Here is a 20,197-nt window from a genome sequence, read left to right as displayed (position 1 = left end):
ATAGATGCATAAAATTGTTAAAAATTCATTGGAGTTCTTTAAAAATATGGCATCCTAACATTTGTGTTTTTCAACTAAACTTATCCTTAAAGCTGACATGAATTCATAAATACGCATTATTTCCCTTTTATCTCCGACTTCCGCCATATTAGTCGATTCCTATTGTCTCCTCATCGCTACAAACCCCATACATAAGGCCGATAGCACTATTCATGTTTCACCGTATTCAGGTAGTTTATTCACCCGAAAACGTTACCATTGGGCGAAAAGACTTGTAGAAACGTGTTCTGAACAAAAAAAAATATAACAATCACTGCACTGATAAGGAATATCCCATGAACGACGAAACAAAGCAGACTGAAATACAGGAACACATTATTCAAAATCGTCGTTAATTGTAGACCGTTTTCCAGTGTAATTTATAACATCGCACATGCGCAAGCTACACTCTACGGCCGATCGAATAATGTCAATGATCGCATGGATATTAGAAACAGAGTGTTTTAGTAGAAACCGATGGAAACGATGCAACGTTGTTACTTTCTTGGATTTACTATCATTCATTTACTGTGTTGAATGTAGTGTCGCTGGGGTATTCAAAAAGAAGCAGAGTTATGCACTCTGTATGAACGAAACACGTGTTCGGTGTGCATGCGAAGTAAGACAGCCACATCTGACAATCTGTGCAAAATAATACGGATAAATTGGAAAGTTGCACCCAAAAAAAAATTGTGGATACCACATGAAACCATTCCCTGTAATTCAAGGGTACGTTTGTTATGTCCTAGATTAGTTCAAATAAACATAACTACACATGTGCAAGCCCTGCTGTTTATTCCCGTTACATCACAATACAAAATCATTAGATCGTACATAGAATGTTTCATACATTTTCATAATACAGATTATCCTACATCTCCCCTTTTCAAGATATTACAAAGTCAATAAACATTTACTGTATAAAGCGGGGAATACTATCCGACACTTGTATTAAAGCAAACATAGTCGCATTTCAACCAACAAACAATACTATGACTAGAAATTACTGACTAGAAACTTTCAAATAACATTACTACTTCGAATTTATCTAATTCAAGGCATGCATTAACCAACACTAAAGAAGTTATAAAAATAAACAAATCATAAGTCCAGTCTCTGAACCGGCTTGGACACTCTACCAGATCTGGTGATGCGTGAACTCTTTTGATCGACACGCACATGTTTGTCACTCACAACATTTGTCGCACTTTGATTTTGGCTTGTGCACGACAACTTTTCACCACACACATTTTCACACAGAAGATTTTTAACGCTCTGCATGTTGTTATCTTGATCGAATGTATCACTCGCAAATGCTTCATTCTTCAACATATTGGCTGGTTCCAAGTGTCGTCGATTCCTGCGAATGGCTCCATTGTCCGTTTCGATTATGTCCGAACGGTCAGTTTGTTGTGTCTTGGCTACGACTGTCCCAGTGGTTCCTCCTCCTTCCTCTTCACCCAAACTGTTTTTCCGGCATTTAACTGAGATAACGGTCTCGCTCTCCTTGCTTTGTCGTAGTTGAACTTTTGGTTCTGACGATACTGTTCTTCTACTTGACGTACTCTTTCCAAGTCTGGCCATTTTGGGTAGAAATTTCTTGGATTTTCCGGCAAAGTCGTCCAAAGTTTTCTCCCCATTAAGAGTTCAGCTGGGCTGCTACCATTGTTCAAGGCGTTGCTTTGTATGCCAGTAATGCGAGATAAGGGTCAGTTGCATTTCTTATTAAACGTTTAACGGTCTGTACCGCACGTTCAGCTTCGCCGTTTCCTTTTGGATAGTGAGGGCTACTTGTTTGATGTCTAAATCCATAATTCTTGGAGAAGGTCTGATAGACTGAGCTAGAATACTGCGGTCCATTATCCGACACTAGAGTATCTGGTATACCATGTCTGGCGAAAATTGATTTTAGATGATTTACAATCGACTGTGAAGTAGTGTTTTTCAACTTGGATATTTCAAAGTAGCGAGAGAAATAGTCACGACAAGTAAGTAGTTGTCCTTTTTCAGGTGGAATAGGTCTGTTCCTAACATCTTCCATGGTCTGTCTGGGAATTTGGTTTGTCGTAGAGGTTCAGATTGATCAGATCTGTTTTTCACACATACAGAACAGTTTCTCACTAGGTCCTCTGTCTACCGATTTATTCCTGGCCACCAAATCGAACTTCTGACTCGTTCCCGACATTTCAGTATCCCTTGATGTCCTTCATGGATTCTTTGCAACATTTCAGCTCTCAGAACTGTAGGAATTACAAGTCGATTCCCTCTCATGAGTAATACTTGACAAACAGATAGTTCCTCTCTTATCTGCCAAAAAGGACGAATGACAATGTCGATTGATGGATGCTCATAACCAGGCCATCCCTCCTCACAGTACTTCATGATAATTCTCAGAACACTGTCCTCATACATTTTTCTACGAATTTCTTCCAAGAGAGACTTACTTGTTGGAAGAGTTTCTATGATGCTGTCCACATATGCTTCTACCGCTTTCTGCAACTCCTCCTCTTCTCTTGCAATTTCTCGCTGCGGTGATCTAGAGAAAGCATCAGCTGTGTACAGTAATATACCAGGGACATGGCGTATATCATACTCATATCTCATGAGTTGCATGCGGAAACGTTGAACTCTAGGTGGTAGATCATGAATAGCTTTTGATCCTAATAGTGCTATGAGAGGTTTGTGGTCTGTCTGTATGCTGAATTTCATACCAATCAAGAAATCTGAGAATTTTCAGATGCCCATGTTACTGTCAGTGCTTCTTTCTCTACGTGCGCATATCATTGTTCTGTTTGGCTCATAGATCTTGACGCGTATGCAATTGGCTTCCAATGGTAAGTACTGTCGTCTGTCACTTGTAGAAGTACGGCTCCAAGACCATATGACGACGCATCTGCAGACACCTTTGTTGGTGCTTTTGGGTCATACAGGGCTAACACTGTCTTATTACTCAATTCATCTTTAATTTTGATGAAAGCTTGCTCCGGTGGATGTCCCCATGTAAACTCATTGTCCTTGTGTAACAAGTCCCGCAATGGTTTGCTGTGCTCTGCCAAGTTAGCAGTGAACCATCCGAGCTGATTCACCATTCCCAAGAAGAGTCGAACTTTGGTCACATTTTAAAGTGCCTCATAAATCTTAACTGCTGGCACTTTCGTTGGATCTGGTTGGATCCCATTTTTGTCTATTAAATGCCCAACAAATGTGATTTGGTCCTTCGAGAACTCGCACTTTTCACTGTTAAGTGTAATGCCTGTCTTTGATAGCTTTCTCAACACATTTTCTAGCCTGTTGTTATGTTCCTCTTGGGAGGCTCCAAACACGAGAACATCGTACATCTGACATAACACTCCCTCAAAACCAAGTAAGATCATTTGCATCCTTTTTTGGAAATACTCTGGGGCTGATGATATACCAAGGGTAATCTGTTGAAGCAATATCGCCCGAAAGGTGTTATAAATGTTGTTAAGAGTCTAGATGCTGGAGCGTCTAGCTTGGAAAAAACTTTGGCTCCTGTGAGTCTGTTGAGGGTTTCCTCTGTGCTGGGTAGTTGAAAGTTCTCCCTTCTTACCCACTTGTTCAGTTGTGATAAGTCAAGACAAAGTCTAACACTGTTGTTTTTCTTCGAAATTACGACAAGACCTGAGCACCAATCTGTCGGCTCATCTACGGGTGAGATAACTCATGAGCTCTCCATTCTGTGCAGCTCCGCTTTGACTTTCTCTAGGTAAGGTAAAACCACCCTCCTTGGTGTTGTGACTGCGTACGGTCTCGCGTCCTCTTTAAGCTTTATCTGGTACTCTCCCTGTAGTTTCCCCAAGTCCTGTAAAGAGTGAGTGAAATTTCTGCTCGTGATCAGAGTGCAGCTGCAGACTTGCAATCTGCTTGACAACATCAAGTTTCTCAAAAGCTGGTCTACCAAGAAGTGGTTTGTTGAGGCCTCGAATAACATATATGTCCTGATACGATTTGCGGTTTTCCAGAGAAAATTCACAGTGAAACTTTCCAATCACATTCAAAGTGTTTCTACCCGGGCCTTTCAGATTATCCTACAACGTTTTCTTCAGGTTACGTTTCTCCAGGGTACGATTTTTCCGGATACTTCTTTTTACGCCATCTAGTGTTAATTCAATTCATGATTGTTAGTTTTGCATCGATAATTGTTTTGCATCGGTGTCTGTTGGTTTTGCAAATGAGGCTGTTGATTTTGTTTTAAGCTGGTCTGTTTCGTACATAAGTATTATTTAAAAATCAGTAGTTCGTTTTGCATTGACGTCTTTTTACCCTTTTCCGCTGCCATACAGCTTCGCTGACTTTAACAAAACTGAGAAGACCCACATCAATCGCTGTTGAATTATGTAAAGCTGATGAACCAATAGATGTGAAAACTAGCGTTTTCATAAATCATAAGAAAATGAGCAAACATAGTGTGAACCCGAGTGCATATCGTCGGTTTTTTAATTGATCACGCACAACTGCCTTCTATCAGAGACATAAATAACATTATTTTTTATTTATGTCTCTGCTTCTATATACTATAGTAAAATCAAAAGTCCAAAGGAACAATACAAAACAGGAGCAGAGCAAACACAGACCTCTAAAATAAAGGAATTAATCTAATACACTGACGGTTAAGCTTAGTTTCGACATCCATGCAATAATTTTACATTCAGCGTACAGAACATTGATGGTAGTATTCTTTTTAAAAGGCGTGTTTGACCGATTCTCATTAATGTTATTGTCATTAAATTTTCATTGATGGTATTTTGTATAATCTATTTGTCCCTTATAACCGCACTTTATTTTATGCTCTCCTGTTGAAAACTCATTGATGTCAAATCGTTAACGCATTATATCTTTATCAGTTTATATTCAGTGCATATGGGACATGTCAAATGGTTGCCATTTTATTCAGTTTTTAGCTCACCTGAGCTATTCTGATCACATTTTGTCTGTCTCTGTCTTTCGTAGACTGTAGAATTTTCACATTTTTAACATCTTCTCAAGAACCATTGGGCCAATTTCAACCAAACTTAGCACAAAGCATCCTGAGGTTAAGGGGATTAACAGATGTGAAAATTAGGGATCAACGCCCTTTTACAAGGGGGGGGGGGGCTAATTAGGAATTATTGAACAATTTTGAGAAATTTTCAAAAATCTTCTTATGAACCATAAGGCCAGGAAAGCTGAAACTGGTGTAGTAGCATTCTCAGGTAGTGTAAATTCAACCCCGGGGGTAATGTGGGGCCGCAATGGGGGTCGAATTTTTACATAGGAATATATAGAAGATATCTTTAAATCTTTTTCTAAAAAAAATATTTGCGTAGAAAAGCTGTAACTTTCAAATAGTGTAGATTCAAATTTGTTTAATTAAAATCTTTAGGAGTAGGATGGGGCCACATTGAGGATCCAGTTGAACAAAGGAAAACACTATCATTCACAAAAACTGAAATGTTATTATATATGCTTTTACTTACATGCAAGCATTTTTACATATTGTTGATTCTTTAAATTTGTTTAAACTTTTGCCCCTAGGCGATAATTGGGCCCCACAAGGGGTTCAGAGTTTGATGTAGGTTTATATTCTGTAAATAAACAATTGTTGATGGTCTTTTTGAGAACTGAAATACTGAATGTAATATGACAATAAAATCATCCTGTTAGAAAAGGGACTTGATTATAAATATAAGAATATCCAGGGGAACCGGATTTTTTTTATACAGGATCTACATGCATTACACCACATTGTCCAGATATTTTGTATTATGACTCCATGAAGCTGATTTTATCATATGCCTAGTGTTGCTCTGGTGAGCAATGTGGCCCATGGACCTCTTGTTTTGTTTTGCTGTTGTTTTTTATTTGTGGGGGGGGGGGGGGGGGGTTGAGAGGGGGGGGGGGTGGGGTTACAGTGCACTCTGAAAAAAATTCAAAGTGCGTTAATTTGACCAAGTCAACGCACTTTGGAAAAAATACTTTTTTTTCAATTTGCGATGATATCGTCGAGAAAAAATTCAAAGTGCGTTGCAACAAAGGGGTGGGATGGGTTTTTTTTTTTTTTGGGGGGGGGGTCATTTTGGGATAGTTGTTTTAGGGAGTGTATTTTGTTTGGGTTTTTTTTTATTTGTTTGTTTCTTTAATGTGGTCTTATTGGTTTTTATTTTTTCAAATTTTTATATATTCTTCTTTTTTTTATTTTGTAAAACACTTACTCTAAGAGTGATTAAAACGACATTGTCGTGTGACCATTTCAGATATAAAACAATAAATTATTTGGATGTTTTTAAGACTTTAAACAAACATGAGTTATTATTTTTGATAAAACTATAAAAAACTAGATCAGACTCACTTGTCCACCATTTCCATGACTCATGGACACATGTTCTTTTGTATTTTTGTATATATACTTGAGCATAATAATTGTTACTTATTAATACCATAATTTATTATGATAAAATCATGTTTACAGAAGCAAATCTTTGTGGGCTTAGCATCACAAAAGCCTCGATACGGAACACAATCTTACATGTAGGGTATCAAATGCCGATATGATACTGAATACATTGAATTTGGCTCAAATTATTTAGAATTGTGTAACTTAGCATTGAGGTTGTTGTATTTCAATAAATAATAGACTGAAACTACCGTCGATGTCATACCTATATTAACTTGATACATGTATAACTGTCTGACTTGCCTATTATAGACATACAACTTTTGGTGAATAACAACACTTCCTCACATTATCACCTACACTTGGCAACATCAGCGTCTAAAACTAGTAATCAATATTATCATACATAATCTTTAATCATTAACGTGCGCCCAAAATATGAATGTGTTAAAAACTCGTGTTTTCAGACATGATCATCTAAAGCAAAGCTCTTACACACACATCTACACCTTGATAAAATAGATAAATTAATCAACTGTAAATGTTCTTTATACAATTTTATATAGTTTACAGTTACAGTATTCTGATTTTTGTTCTACTTGAATTATTGGTATGTACTAGATATGATGTACATCAATTTTTATATGTTTTGATCAGGATATAATCATATTCTGATCAATAAAATGTTCAATTGTGAGTTTGTTTGATGTGCAGGTAGGAGAATAAGGAGGCATAAACAATTTTATATAGATCTAATTTATACATTTACAGGCACGTAGCATCGTTTTTGAAAGTGGGGGGGGGGGCAGACTCATCCAAAAAATCTTGAAAAGCCAAAAAAAAAAAAAGGAAAAATGTTACTTTCCAAAATCCGGTAAGGTAATACAAATAAATTAAAGCCCCCCCCCCCCCCCCCCCCCCCCCGATGCTACGTGCCTGATTTAATTAATCAGTGATGAACTATATTTGTTCATTTAATCAAAGGTGGCGTATAGCTCCAATGGATATGGTGCCTAATATTAATGTGAAACTTTTTGGTTAAGATTTATATTCTTCGGTAGTTACACATCGCCGCCATCTTGGATTTACTTAAACTGACACATTACATGTAGCTGGAATATTTGCTTGAAACTCATCGATAAAATTATTTTCCGATCTCATTGTCTTTTGATCGGTACTTATATATAATATTGCTATAAAAGATTACTTACTTACTTACTTGCATTGTTACATTGTTTCTTTTTTATGGCGATGTCCTGGTTTTAGTGTAACTATGATTCTCTCCATGGTTTACAAAAAACGCTCTATAAACCTTGAAAATTTAAAAATCTTATTCATATTGTAACGATTGTAAAGTATCTGTAAATGTTTGTAAGACTGAAATAATAGTATTTATGAATCATGGAAGGCTGAACTAATATGTTAACTGTAAATGGTCTTTTATTGTTGTCAGTCATTTTACTCATCTTGGTCTAACTTCTTTAAATTCCGAAGTATTTTTTAATCTAAGATTTATTGGCATTGCTAGTGAGAAACTGTATGTTTGATCTTTCGAAAACAATGAAAACCTGGCATTCAAATCATTATACTTGATTTTCTAGTAAGTATAGTTTATTGAGCTAGAAAATATAGAGATTTCACAAAAGTGACGTCATAGTAAAAATCCACATAGAATACTAGTGTCTTAAAACTTTGCTTAAGGACGACGGACCCAATTCACTTCTACAATAGTGATTTTTATATAAAAAAAATTATACAAGTAAGAATAACTAAAAATATATCAAAATCAATCAAAAAAAAAAACAACATAAAAATCGAATAAGATTTTTTATGGGGATTATAACAAAAACTGTGGATTACTTTTCTTTTTCCATTAAATAATAATGGGGGAAAGTGTTCTTGTAAGAGAAAAACATTTTTTTATAAATCTTGCATTAGATTTTCTATCCAAATTAAAATATGATACGTTTATGATGATTTTGAATTAATGTCATTTAAAAATGACCATGTCATCTAATCCTCGTCCTAAACAATACTTTGACTTTGACGATCCAGTATGAACTAGGCCGTAAAACTCTTTCTTGTCCAAAAGAAAATTCGCATTTTAAATCGTAGGTACAATTTATTGTATTCGGCGAATTGAATAGAAAATTATTTATATAGATATTATTGAAAGAATTGAAAAACATATATTCACATTTTCCAGTGTCTTTGCCCGTGATAACACTAGGTATCGATTTTGTACTATATAACCCTTAACTTCAAATGACGCCAAATTGAGGCGCCAGCGGGTTTTGCTTATTTATATTTAAGTATTTAAAATCATACGATGGCTTTAAATTATATAAATATAAGTAGTAAGGAATCATTCTTTGAATATTATGAGGTGATAATTTCGGTCTGGGCGTGATCAAATCTATCATAAAGCACTTCGGGAATGAATGATTCCTTATTCCTTATGTATATTCAGTATAAATGTACACATGTAATTGGTTAGTTACTGTAAAATATTTACTGCTTGCTTTTGGGTTTGGTGAAGTTTGCTATTGTCAAAATATTATATTTTTGACGTATTTTAAACAAAGCATTACCGATAGTTTTAACAAAAATGTGATTTTTCACAATCATTCTTAAGTTTTTTTGTGTAGATTTAGAGATCATAGATTGTGTAATTTTGTCACTTTAAGTAAAGTTAGTATCTTTTTTAATTGTTTTTTTTTTACCATAAGTACAGAAAATCGTTATTAATCTAAAAGCATTGTTGGTAGAGACAAAATATGTTTTGATACAACTATTGTCGATTAAAAAATTACAATTTTTTTTTAAATCAAAGAATATTTTGTAAATTTAATGCAGAGAGCAGAAATATTTTGACATTCACTAGTTGTTAAAATAAAACTGGTCTGATCAGATGCATCACCTACATGTGTATAAATTATAATATGCGCTTTATGTTTCAAATTTTCATATAATGTTCTGATAATTCATTTGGCTTACTTATTGTCAAACAAAATCAGCCAAAAATTAACACAGCGTTGTAACACAGCGTTGTACGTAAATTTAAACAAACTTTTATAAGAACTCAACTACTTTGAGCAACAAAAACCATATAATTGTTCAAATCTTAGAGAAAACGAAAGTCGAAATAAATATATGTAATCATGCAATCTCTATATGAATAACCTGGATACCAAATATCGTATCTATGAAGAAGTTGCTTAGAAACGGTCTCTAATATGACGAAAATTGCAAAAAACGCCTCTACCCAAAACAGACGTGTAAAAACCACAGACAGCAGATGAATTAGGAACGCGCTAATGTCATTTTTCTGTGGTCATTAACATGGATCTGTGCAACTTCCATCAGATTTGACAGACTGGTCGAGTGACTAGCAAAGACATGCCTGCATGTGGAGTACCGTCCTCATCATTTTCTGTTTGCCGCCCGCAATTCGAAGCAGATGTTTAAACCTTGGTTCATATATCACACAAATTAAACAGATCAATCTTTGGCCTGGAAATAGATTTTCCGCCGAAGTATAACAGCCGCCGTTCAGTTTGGTCTCTGGGAGTCCTGGGTACCGTGTGGTGTGTGGTGCGATCAGCTTCTCCGATGTAAAGCTCCATCTCACAATGCTGTACCATTGGAGGACGGCGTCCACAAATCTAAAACTTGGACTTGTTTTGCTGACCATAGCTTTAGTGGTTTTTATTGCAGGATTAAGCTCAGGTTTCTGGGTGAAGCGAAATACCTTACAAGTGGATGTTTACCGAGATACGTATGGACTGTGGGTTCATAATAAGTGTGACGAACCACGGGGTTGCCATGAGGACCCCCTTAATTCTGTTTACCTGGAAAACAGAGGTTGGACAGGTGAGGAAATGAATTTGATGTAAAATGAATACCTGTATGTGTGAATTATATTGATCTGTGAGGAATTTACAATTCAAATTTAATGCCAACATGCAAATGTAGCACAGTGGTCAGTTTTGTTCAGATGTAGTTTAAATTCGATTGATTAAATATAACGAGATAACATTGTTCTACGAGGTAAAGTAATGCAGTTTATGAATATTATTACTCCTGTATTCGTACATGTAAGTATATCATTCGTTGAATTTGCATTTGTAAAAAAAGTATAGTAACTATTTTAGATAAAAATCTAACTTGTCAGAATATTTTTTGTTTATCTCAAACATGAATGACTTGCTGTCATACAGTCACAGTGAATGTCGAATAATTGTGTATTTCTATAAATCAATTTCAGAAAATTTTATATAATATACTAGTAACTGTTATAAGATCATCATCATCATCTGCGCCCTTCGTTTTGGTCCTTCCTTACTGGTGTTCATTGAATGGAAGACATATGGTTGTAGGTTATTTTATGGGTTCGATGATCGATTCGCTGCAAGCAAGTCACTCTTAAAAGCACTATTTCTCCAAAAACACTCTAATATCATAGAGTAGCAATGATAATATTAAATGTCTAGTAATGTGATATTTTTATATGAAACAGGTTGCACAAATTGCACATATATAGTGCCTTGACTCATCAGGATCATTATTACTTTAAACTTAATTAACTTAACTGGACTTTTATTTATGATGAAATAACGCGTTTGTTAGAATTACTAATGAAGTGTTATTTCACATGAAATACTCTTATGATTTAAGTAATTGTGATATTACAATTTTATTTTCGCAGAAAAATGTCATAAGATTTTTTTTAATGTGTACTATATAGTAATCAATGAGGAAAAATGAATACATGTAGCATGTTTGCAACAGTTTCACAAAGGATTCAACACTGGGTGCAAAATGTAAAATGCAATTCACCCCGGAGATGCTTTGGGAACCACCAGTGTTATGGAACATAAACTCTTCAGTGCATGTTAGTTTACCTCCAACTTCAATGAGCAATCTGGGGTGTATTCATCAAAACAGGAGTTACCAGCCATTGCTGGGGGTGAGGGGCAATACAGCATCATTGAATGGAGTACAATGGGTAGACTATATCCTGCGCTAATTGAATTAGAAGATATTCATAAAGACCACTTTACAATAAAGATTAATTGGCGAGTGAAACCTGTAGAATGATTTAATTATTTAGCGCGGGAATACATTATTGGGAATAATTGGTATCGATCATACAATAATCACCATATCTGTCTACAAAAGTCCTCAAAGGCATTTGATTAAAAGAGAGTTAATCGTTCCGAATTGTGAAAGTCTTTAATAAGTGTAAACCAGAAACTAACAAACCCGGTGTTAACAAGGACAACAAGGGAGAGGAGTACAGTTCATTACAAACTTTGTGTACATAATAATAACACTGTGCCGGATAATTATGCCAGTGCCAAGGTGGCATTATTGCACCCGCTTAAGATGCAGTTTCGGAAAAATTCATATATACCAAATGGTAGACCTTTGTCTAGAGAGTATAAAACCACTTTTGTTTTTGGTGTTTTTCACCTGACAGGTAAGATATTCACCTTTAAAAATTAATATCCCATAGGAAAATGATAATTCCCATAGGAGAATTGATTCTCCTACAGGAAATATTGACAATCCTATAGGATGTTTAAAAAGTCCTATAGGAATTGTATTTCCTATAGGAGAATGGTATTTCCTAGAGGAATTTGTAGTTTTCCTATAGGATATCAAGTTTTCCTATCGGATTTTATCAAATCCGATCGGAATTGAAATTCCTATAGGAAGTTCTTGTATTCCGATCGGAAATTTCAAATTACCTGTAGGAATATTGTTTTTCCTATGGGAAAAATTGTTTTCCTATTGGAATTTATTTTTGAAAGGTAAATATCTCACCTGACAGGTAAGATACAATGATAACAAAGTTGGTTGTTAACTCTTTAAGCAATGGTCTATCATATGGCATATTTGAACTTTTCGATATTTGCAGCTTAGACGGGTGCAAAAATGCCATCTTGGCACTGGCATAATTATCCGGCACAGTGTTAAATGCGGAGTACAGAGCATACGTGGTGTAAACCCAAAACACCTTTTGGATCTAGAGAAATATGAAATTCATGGTATGCCTAGCTCAATATTCAGTGTAAACCTTGCGTTAACCCTAAAAAGAATATAACAGAGAGATTAGCAGCTCTCATTTTGTATCTTATCCATTGTTACAATTAAATTGCATTTTAATAATATTGTATTGTTGATGTATCTCAATTCATCATAACAGTTCTAGACCTTGATCAAGTTGACAATTTGTTTTACCTGCACGGTGACATTGAAAGCACAATTTGTCTAAGTTGTAAACCATAAAACCACATAACGTAAAATCATGTACCCTTTTTACACTTATTTGTGAAATGTGCAATAATTGAAATACCATGGCCATATTCTAGTTTCTAAAGAGTACAAGCTTACAGAGCAACACACGGTGATTCTTCGTCTGCTCTGGGTGCTCTCGGCAAATCGGGCCATTGTACATGTAATTGCTTTTATTGGACTTTTTGAAGATGTTAAAGTCTCAACTTGACGACTTTATTCAGTTCCCTATAATCAATAGTTATTATTTCTGTCAATTACTCTGGTAACGTTTTGTCGCTTTTAACTTTGATGAGATTTCTGTTACGCTGCTGATTAGTCTTCAGTGCCCGTGCCCCGGCTTATGATTCCTTTTCTTTATGATGTTTTGATATGCACAATTAAGAAGCTTACCATCATTCTCGACGAAGAATCTCATCCCCCAGATGTGTACTTCTTTCTCAAAGAATAAACTTTTAATCGCGGGATGTACCTGCTTGGCGATCGGCTTCATTTCCGCTTTGTCCGGAATAATGACTTCCGTCTGGGCAGTTAAAGAATATTCGGACAACCAGGGCTTTTTCAAGTCTGTGACCTTTGGACTTTGGCATTTTCGGCGATGTGGAGGATTCCGGATTAATGGAGAGTGTAACAAGGGTGAACTTCAACAAACGGACATTCAATATTTTGGTGCTGAAGGTTTGTTGTTAAGTAGTTAAGGAGGCACGCGCCCCGTTACGTCAGTGACACTTGTATATTCTACTCTCTGCTTTATTTCTGTTTGGTTGTTGATCTGACATGCATGATTCATGAAGCATTGATTTCGGTAGTCCGCGCTCGCTCGTAATCCGTCTGCATTTTACAACAAGGCACGCGCGCGCTACTTGCAGCGAACATCGGAAGAATTAAGATAAATCTCTTTGATGCCATTTATATTGAAAGATGCGGATATTTGTAGGAAAGTTTACACTGCATTAAGCTTCGACGTTTAATTTGCAGTATTGCGCGTGAGTCGCCTCTAATGGTGAAGTTCGTAATACCAAACAGAATCAAAGTACTGAAGTACTGAAAGCCGGGCTCTTTTGGTGTGTCTTTATGCATATTGTGTAGTAAAGACTGAATCTCTCTCTCTCTCTCTCTCTCTCTCTCATGCTTTTAATGTCGGCAAAGCATCAGAGAGCGACCAAATTTTGTAAGCGGCTATAAACAAAAAATAAGTCTGTCTAGTAGAAGTTAAAAGTTCAACAGTTGCTGCCTTGAAACAAGCATTATATATTCAATCCCCGTTTCTTCATCGTGCAGCAAAGTAGTTCATGGAAATTCATGCGCATTGTATGTGTCCAAAATGCATAGTAATGTTTTTAAAAACACTTTATTAATAAGAAAACTAAAAAAGATAGACAATTCATTCGAAATTTAAAAAAAGAAACAAAATAACAACACTTTTGACAAAACGTGGCTCTTTGTGTAACTATTTGGTATAGCGGAAGCTTTACCTTGACGCTGTTTGGTTTTTTGTTTATTTGTGCTATTTATAGTAACATTTGCGATCGGCCTGCCTATAGCCAGGACTCGCTTTCAGCAGAGCCCGGCTAAAAATGAGAACATTTTAGCATCCTTTTGGTACAACTTCCTCCATGCGAAAAGGAAAGTCTAATTCAAAGACAAGTGAGGAAGACGTACAATCTGTGTTAAAACTAGTAGAATATGATTCAAAGTTGCATCGCAATTATAATATTTCTTTTGTTTTGAAAGTTATTCCTTATTTTTGACGAATCACGATCCTGTTCTTGCAGCAATAGGGCAATTCAGAAGATGATGATAATATTGAATCTACTCTCACACACTATTTAATCTGCTTAGACATTTTTTAAGTAATATTTTTGTATTTGCCATTAGTTTATAGGCAATCGCTATGGATTTGCCATCAACTAGTATTACATCTTTTGATCAAGGTACTATAGAAACTTAATGCTAGCCGAATATTGTTTTCTTTCCTTCAGATAATGAACTCTTCCACCAAGCTCCCTTACAATATCTAGTTTTTTGTGCTTCTGCTCAGATAGAGTGAAGCGTAATATATTTATAATGATGTACTGTTTGTTTATGCTTGTACACGTTCGCCCTATTTTCATTTACATGTAATTTCCGTTGATTTTTCAAGAAAAAAAATAGGCATGACGTTACTGAATCTGAAATTTGCGACTTTAAAATCAATATCAAATCCCGAATTTCTAATTCGCTTAACCTGCTCGTAATGAAAGCTGGCGTTATACATTGACTTTGGCAAATCAGCGAATATAATCAGATTACAAAACATCAAAAGGCCCAGTATCGAACCACTAGGACGCCTGCAATGCCTTTGTGAATTATTTTTAAAAAAAATAATGAATGCATGTAAACGTAATGATTCCATAAAAAAGGGTCTCCTGAAATTTTCAGCTATTCAACAGGCAATAACCGTTCCCGATAAATATTTCGATATTTTTTGCAAAGTTCACAATTTGCAGCAAACATTCTTGGAATAAATTGAGTGCAGTCTGAAAATAAAAACACGACAAATAAATGCTACATTATTCCACTTCTTAGTAAGAGAGCTCTTCGAGACATACAGAAATAAAATGTTTTCGCCTTCGTTGGACTAGCTGGTTCAAACATCATGTCAGAGAGGAAAAGTTGGCAAAGACGAATGTTAGTTTGATCTCAAAATAAATGAAGTTTCTGGCAAAAGCTTTTACACAATAGTTAATGTTTCTGGGGTGCTCCAAACGGGAAGAGCCGATAATAACAACAGGAGAGAAATCCCCGTTGTTGGGCCTCTCTCAAGAAGATAATTGACGTGTGCATATGGAAGGAAAAGTAAATGTAGGTATAATTAATGCTCAATGTGAGTACGGGAAGATGAGTATATATCCGTGAGCTGGAAGCCGAACATTTCGCCTCTGAAATCTTTAATTGAAATTACCTCAGAAGTGAGAGAAAGTGGTGAATGGAGGGGCGAATTTAGCGCTAAATTAGATTCACACCTGCCTCTCGTTTTTCGATTGTTTATGTTCTTAGTTTATGATCAAGAAGATGCAAACCTTTTCTACCAGAGTCAAAGGGGTGATAAGCAATGTGGCATTTTTGCGCTGGATTTGAAGATATTCTTTTTTGAAGTCAAGAAGAGTTTTTGTTCTAGTTTAAAAATTAATTCCTCGTGCCGAGATTCGGAGACCAATGAATGTCATTTAACAAAGTTTTGTTCTAGAAAAGATATTGCGGATGTTTTAAAACTGTTCTCCAATCTAGGACAGGAACAGAACCGTAGGGTATTTCTGAGGCACTGGACACGATGTTCTCCAGGTGGAGGGATGCCACTCTGTACATGAAGCTAGCGTTTGTCAGCTTCTTGCTGGGTTTTATTCTGTATGTGGTCGGATTTTCCACCCTGTATTGGGAATATTATCAAACGACGGAGTCCTCCACCAAGGTCATCGGACTGTGGAAGTACCTGCTGGAATACAGGTACTCAAAACAAGCCCAGGCGGCCAGGAGCTTTTCCAGTAGCGCTCAGATTCCCAAATATGTATTCAATTCCGGTAAGTGTGTTAGTAATGCCGAATTAATGAGCGATTCGTAGATCGGACAATATTTGAAATCATTATTTTTTTATTCACTTGCATAAAGCAGAGATTCTGCACATTTTGAAAAGGTTGGAACGGGGAAGACTTTTGCCCCTCACGATTTGACATTTCATCAGATTTGATGAATAAAAGTGTAATTCGGCTGACATGTACATGTATATTCATATCAGACAATCTACATGGATAAAGCAGTTGTTTTCCAGACTCCGCAAACGTAGCAAAGGAAACAACAGATTTTAACCAGAGCCCCGAATTTCTTTTGATTTTATCAACCTTGATAAAGTTCTATTAATGAAGGAAAAGGAATTCTTAATTCAACGATAAGCAAATGGTTCTTTAATGCAATACAATGTTCTCGCGTAACTAAAGATTGCTTCAAAGTGCTAAATAAAGCAACACGAAATGGGAAGTGGCATGGAAAATTGTTTTTGACGTCTATTTGTGTCAGTGACTAAGACGAAGCATTCCCATCAGTTTCTGTTCATCCTCAGATTTGAAGTATTTGGGAATGTTTAATATTATTTCATCGCAAGACAGCAGTGGTCAGTGATGCACAATACTAATCAAGCTCTCTCTCTCTCTCTCTCTCTCTTTCTCTCTCTCTCTCTCTCTCTCTCATACGTCGTTTATAGAAATCGGCCAATATTCCGGATTCTATAAAATTCTGTACAATCAATAACATACCGTTTTTAAACCATTCAAAACTTAATACCGCGCGGTACTGGACTATAGAAAGGTTCCAGGACATTAGCCAATCATACCGGTATTTATTGCTAAGAGGCTCGCTTTTATTAGGATGCAATAAGATAATGTTCCGCTTTGGTTGCTTATCAGCAAAATTAAACTTTTTCACTCACTTCCCGGAAATTTCATTTTCGCCGTCAGGTTCTTAGAAGCATCAGTTTATTGCTGAAATTGAAAGATTCCAAGAATACGCCTTGTTAGCACGCGTTAATGAGTTCTCAGTGAGCTGCACAGTAGGGTTTGTTTTCCGGTGTTACCGATTCCTTTTCTCAATGTCTAGAAAAGTGACATTTGTAAAAATAATAAAGCGAAGGGTCTTATATTTGTCTGCCAATCAAGTAAAGCTATTTCTGTGGATTTAAGCCCCGTGTATACAGTCAGAATTCCTGGTAATTGAAGAAGAAAACTAATATTTATGCGTAGTAACTAATATTAGCATAGTAAATGAAAAACAAATTCCTGACGAAGCTTTCTCCGTGATGAGTTGCATCACACGGTGAACCCAGGCATTGTGGTGATTATCCTTGCCTGTCATCGTCCTAACATGCCCGGATGATGCTTCACAGGTGGTATCTATGGGAAACCTCATAATGCTGCTCGAGATTCTATTAAGCGATTTTTTTTTCATTTCGAATTTTCACTCGTACTTCCTTGTCGGAGTATGCAATTAATTCACATTAAACAATACTCTTTCTTTCAGTTTCTCCAAGATTACAAGGGTTCAGGACAATGCATATTAATCATCATAAATATTTGAAATCAATGCATTCTGTTTTAAAAAGTCGATAAAACTTGAAAATCTTCAAAAGCATGATCGATGTTTATGTTTTTAATTGTAATTTATCTTTCAAGGTTTGCTTTTTTAACAAAGTTTTCCAATATATATAAGAAATATGCAAGATCAAAATTGAATTCATTTGAAGTGTAAAAATGATTGTAGTGTCCCGTTTAGAAGAAGCCAGAAGGGCGATTGTGGTCCTATAACTTGCTTTGTCTGTCACAGGTTTTTAAGAAGTTTGTTTCATTGCCCACATTGCATGTCATCGGGATAAAGATTGTTTGAGGTGTTCAAATTGGTAATTAAACTGGTTATTTCAAATAAAACACCTTAAAACTGTAGAATGCAAGGTTGATTCTATGGAATGCTTCGATTCGATTTGTAAATTGTTCATTTCGGTTTGAATTATATTGTTCTATTTAACAGGATGGATTTGCCTAACATAAGCCGTAGAACGGTGGTTTCGCCTTACACAAGCCGTGGAATGCCTGGGTCCAATGTGTTGTTCTATCTTACAGGGTGGTTTCGCCTTACTTATGCCGTGGAATGCGTGGGTCTGGTGTTTTGTTCTAATTTACAGGGTGGTTTCGCCTTACACAAGCCGCGGAATGTTTGGGTCTGATGTTTTGTTCTATTTTACAGGGTGGTTTCGCCTTACACAAGCCGTGGAATGCCTGGGTCCAATGTTTTGTTCTATCTTACAGGGTGGTTTCGCCTTACTTATGCCGTGGAATGCGTGGGTCTGGTGTTTTGTTCTAATTTACAGGGTGGTTTCGCCTTACACAAGCCGTGGAATGCCTGGGTCTGATGTTTGTTCTATTGTACAAGGTGGTTTCGCCTTACACAAGCCGCGGAATGCCTGGGTCTGATGTTTTGTTCTATTTTACAGGGTGGTTTCGCCTTACACAAGCCGTGGAATGCCTGGGTCCAATGTTTTGTTCTATCTTACAGGGTGGTTTCGCCTTACTTAAGCCGTGGAATGCGTGGGTCTGGTGTTTTGTTCTAATTTACAGGGTGGTTTCGCCTTACACAAGCCGCGGAATGTTTGGGTCTGATGTTTTGTTCTATTTTACAGGGTGGTTTCGCCTTACACAAGCCGTGGAATGCCTGGGTCTGATGCTTGTTCTATTTTACAGGGTGGTTTCGCCTTACACAAGCCGTGGAATGCCTGGGTCTGATCTGTATGGTTATAGCTTTACTTATCCTTCTCCTATACTTCTTCGTATCCTCGTGTAAACAGAGAAAAGCGCTGTACGCCATCATACTATTTACTTTCCTGTCAGGTAAGAAGGAAATATGTAAGGTATTTTTTCTGGTGCAAGTTCCCACATTGCTTCATTAACCAAACCCAATTTTAATCTATTTCCTGAATGAACTTTTCGGGAAACTGTGATGCTGGAAGACAATTCTATGTGCATGATAATAGTGCTAGTCAAATTTGACGCAGCATGCACTTTCCTCGGCAAATATTTTTTTTTATTTTTTGCAAGTTTAAGAGAGTGATTTTTTTTACGTGAAAACGAATTTGTAAAATTTGTTACTGGATGTATTTGTTTTCAAAATATTCTAATCACTTTTGTAATTTACACATATTTTCATTTTCAGTTTTGTTCATTGTTATTGGAATTGCTGTTTTTGGTGGGAAAATGGAGCAGATGGGCTATTCTGTGGGCTGGTCGATGGGTCTAGCCATTGCAGGGGTAGTGTTGGCATTTTTGGCGGGAATAATGGAAGTCTTAGAACTCCGCTGATCTCACTTTCTGCCTCGACATTTATTTGTGCCAAAAATATTGGTCACTTTTTTCGTGGCCTGTGACGTATATTCAGATCGGACTTCGTGTATTAACTAGCATCGAGTCAATGTTGTCAAGACTCTTCAACAAATAACATTTTCTTCTGATTGCATGTTTTATCTTTTGAAATTAAATACTCGTTTGATGTTGTAATTTCTTGAAGATAAACAGAGTACAACATTTACATTTGTAATAAAAGCAATATTTTTTTTGTTCTAGATTCGTCTCATCTTTTGTATTTTTTTTATGATTAAAAATAGATTATGATCGATACTCAAATCAAACGAGAAAAATGCGCCACTAAATTCTGTCCAAACATCGGACTGGCTTCATATTTTTATTCTTATCACAGACATAATCCATATATATGACAAAATCATCAAGTATATGAAAATGAAATACCAAAATCAAACATAAAAACCGTAACTGTCATCAAAATATAGTTTAAAAACATGTTACCGGGAAACCGTTATCATAAAACTATAAACCAGTCTCTTCGTCACACCAAGGGCAGTGGAATAGGGGGCACAGTTGGAATGACTGA

General features: G+C 36.2%; 1 protein-coding gene across 4 annotated transcripts; it reads left to right on the top strand.

The window, feature by feature from the left end:
- Positions 1-9,757: 9,757 nt before the first annotated feature.
- Positions 9,758-19,873, top strand: LOC128178259 (uncharacterized). Of its 4 annotated transcripts, none has more exons than XM_052845357.1 (3): positions 9,758-10,306; positions 18,997-19,143; positions 19,466-19,873. In XM_052845357.1, the coding sequence occupies exons 1-3, from the start codon at positions 10,066-10,068 to the stop codon at positions 19,609-19,611; spliced, it is 534 nt and encodes a 177-aa protein (XP_052701317.1). In that variant the 5' UTR covers positions 9,758-10,065; the 3' UTR covers positions 19,612-19,873. The 4 variants fall into 4 exon arrangements, with proteins under 4 accessions (XP_052701317.1, XP_052701314.1, XP_052701318.1 ...); XM_052845354.1 differs by lacking the exon at positions 9,758-10,306 and adding an exon at positions 13,086-13,411; XM_052845355.1 differs by lacking the exon at positions 9,758-10,306 and adding an exon at positions 15,594-16,293.
- The last annotated feature ends 324 nt before the right edge of the window (positions 19,874-20,197 follow it).

The sequence above is a fragment of the Crassostrea angulata genome, chromosome 3, assembly GCF_025612915.1.
Source record: "Crassostrea angulata isolate pt1a10 chromosome 3, ASM2561291v2, whole genome shotgun sequence".
In the NCBI taxonomy this organism is placed as follows: domain Eukaryota; kingdom Metazoa; phylum Mollusca; class Bivalvia; order Ostreida; family Ostreidae; genus Magallana; species Magallana angulata.
This window is presented reverse-complemented; position numbering and strand designations above follow the sequence as displayed.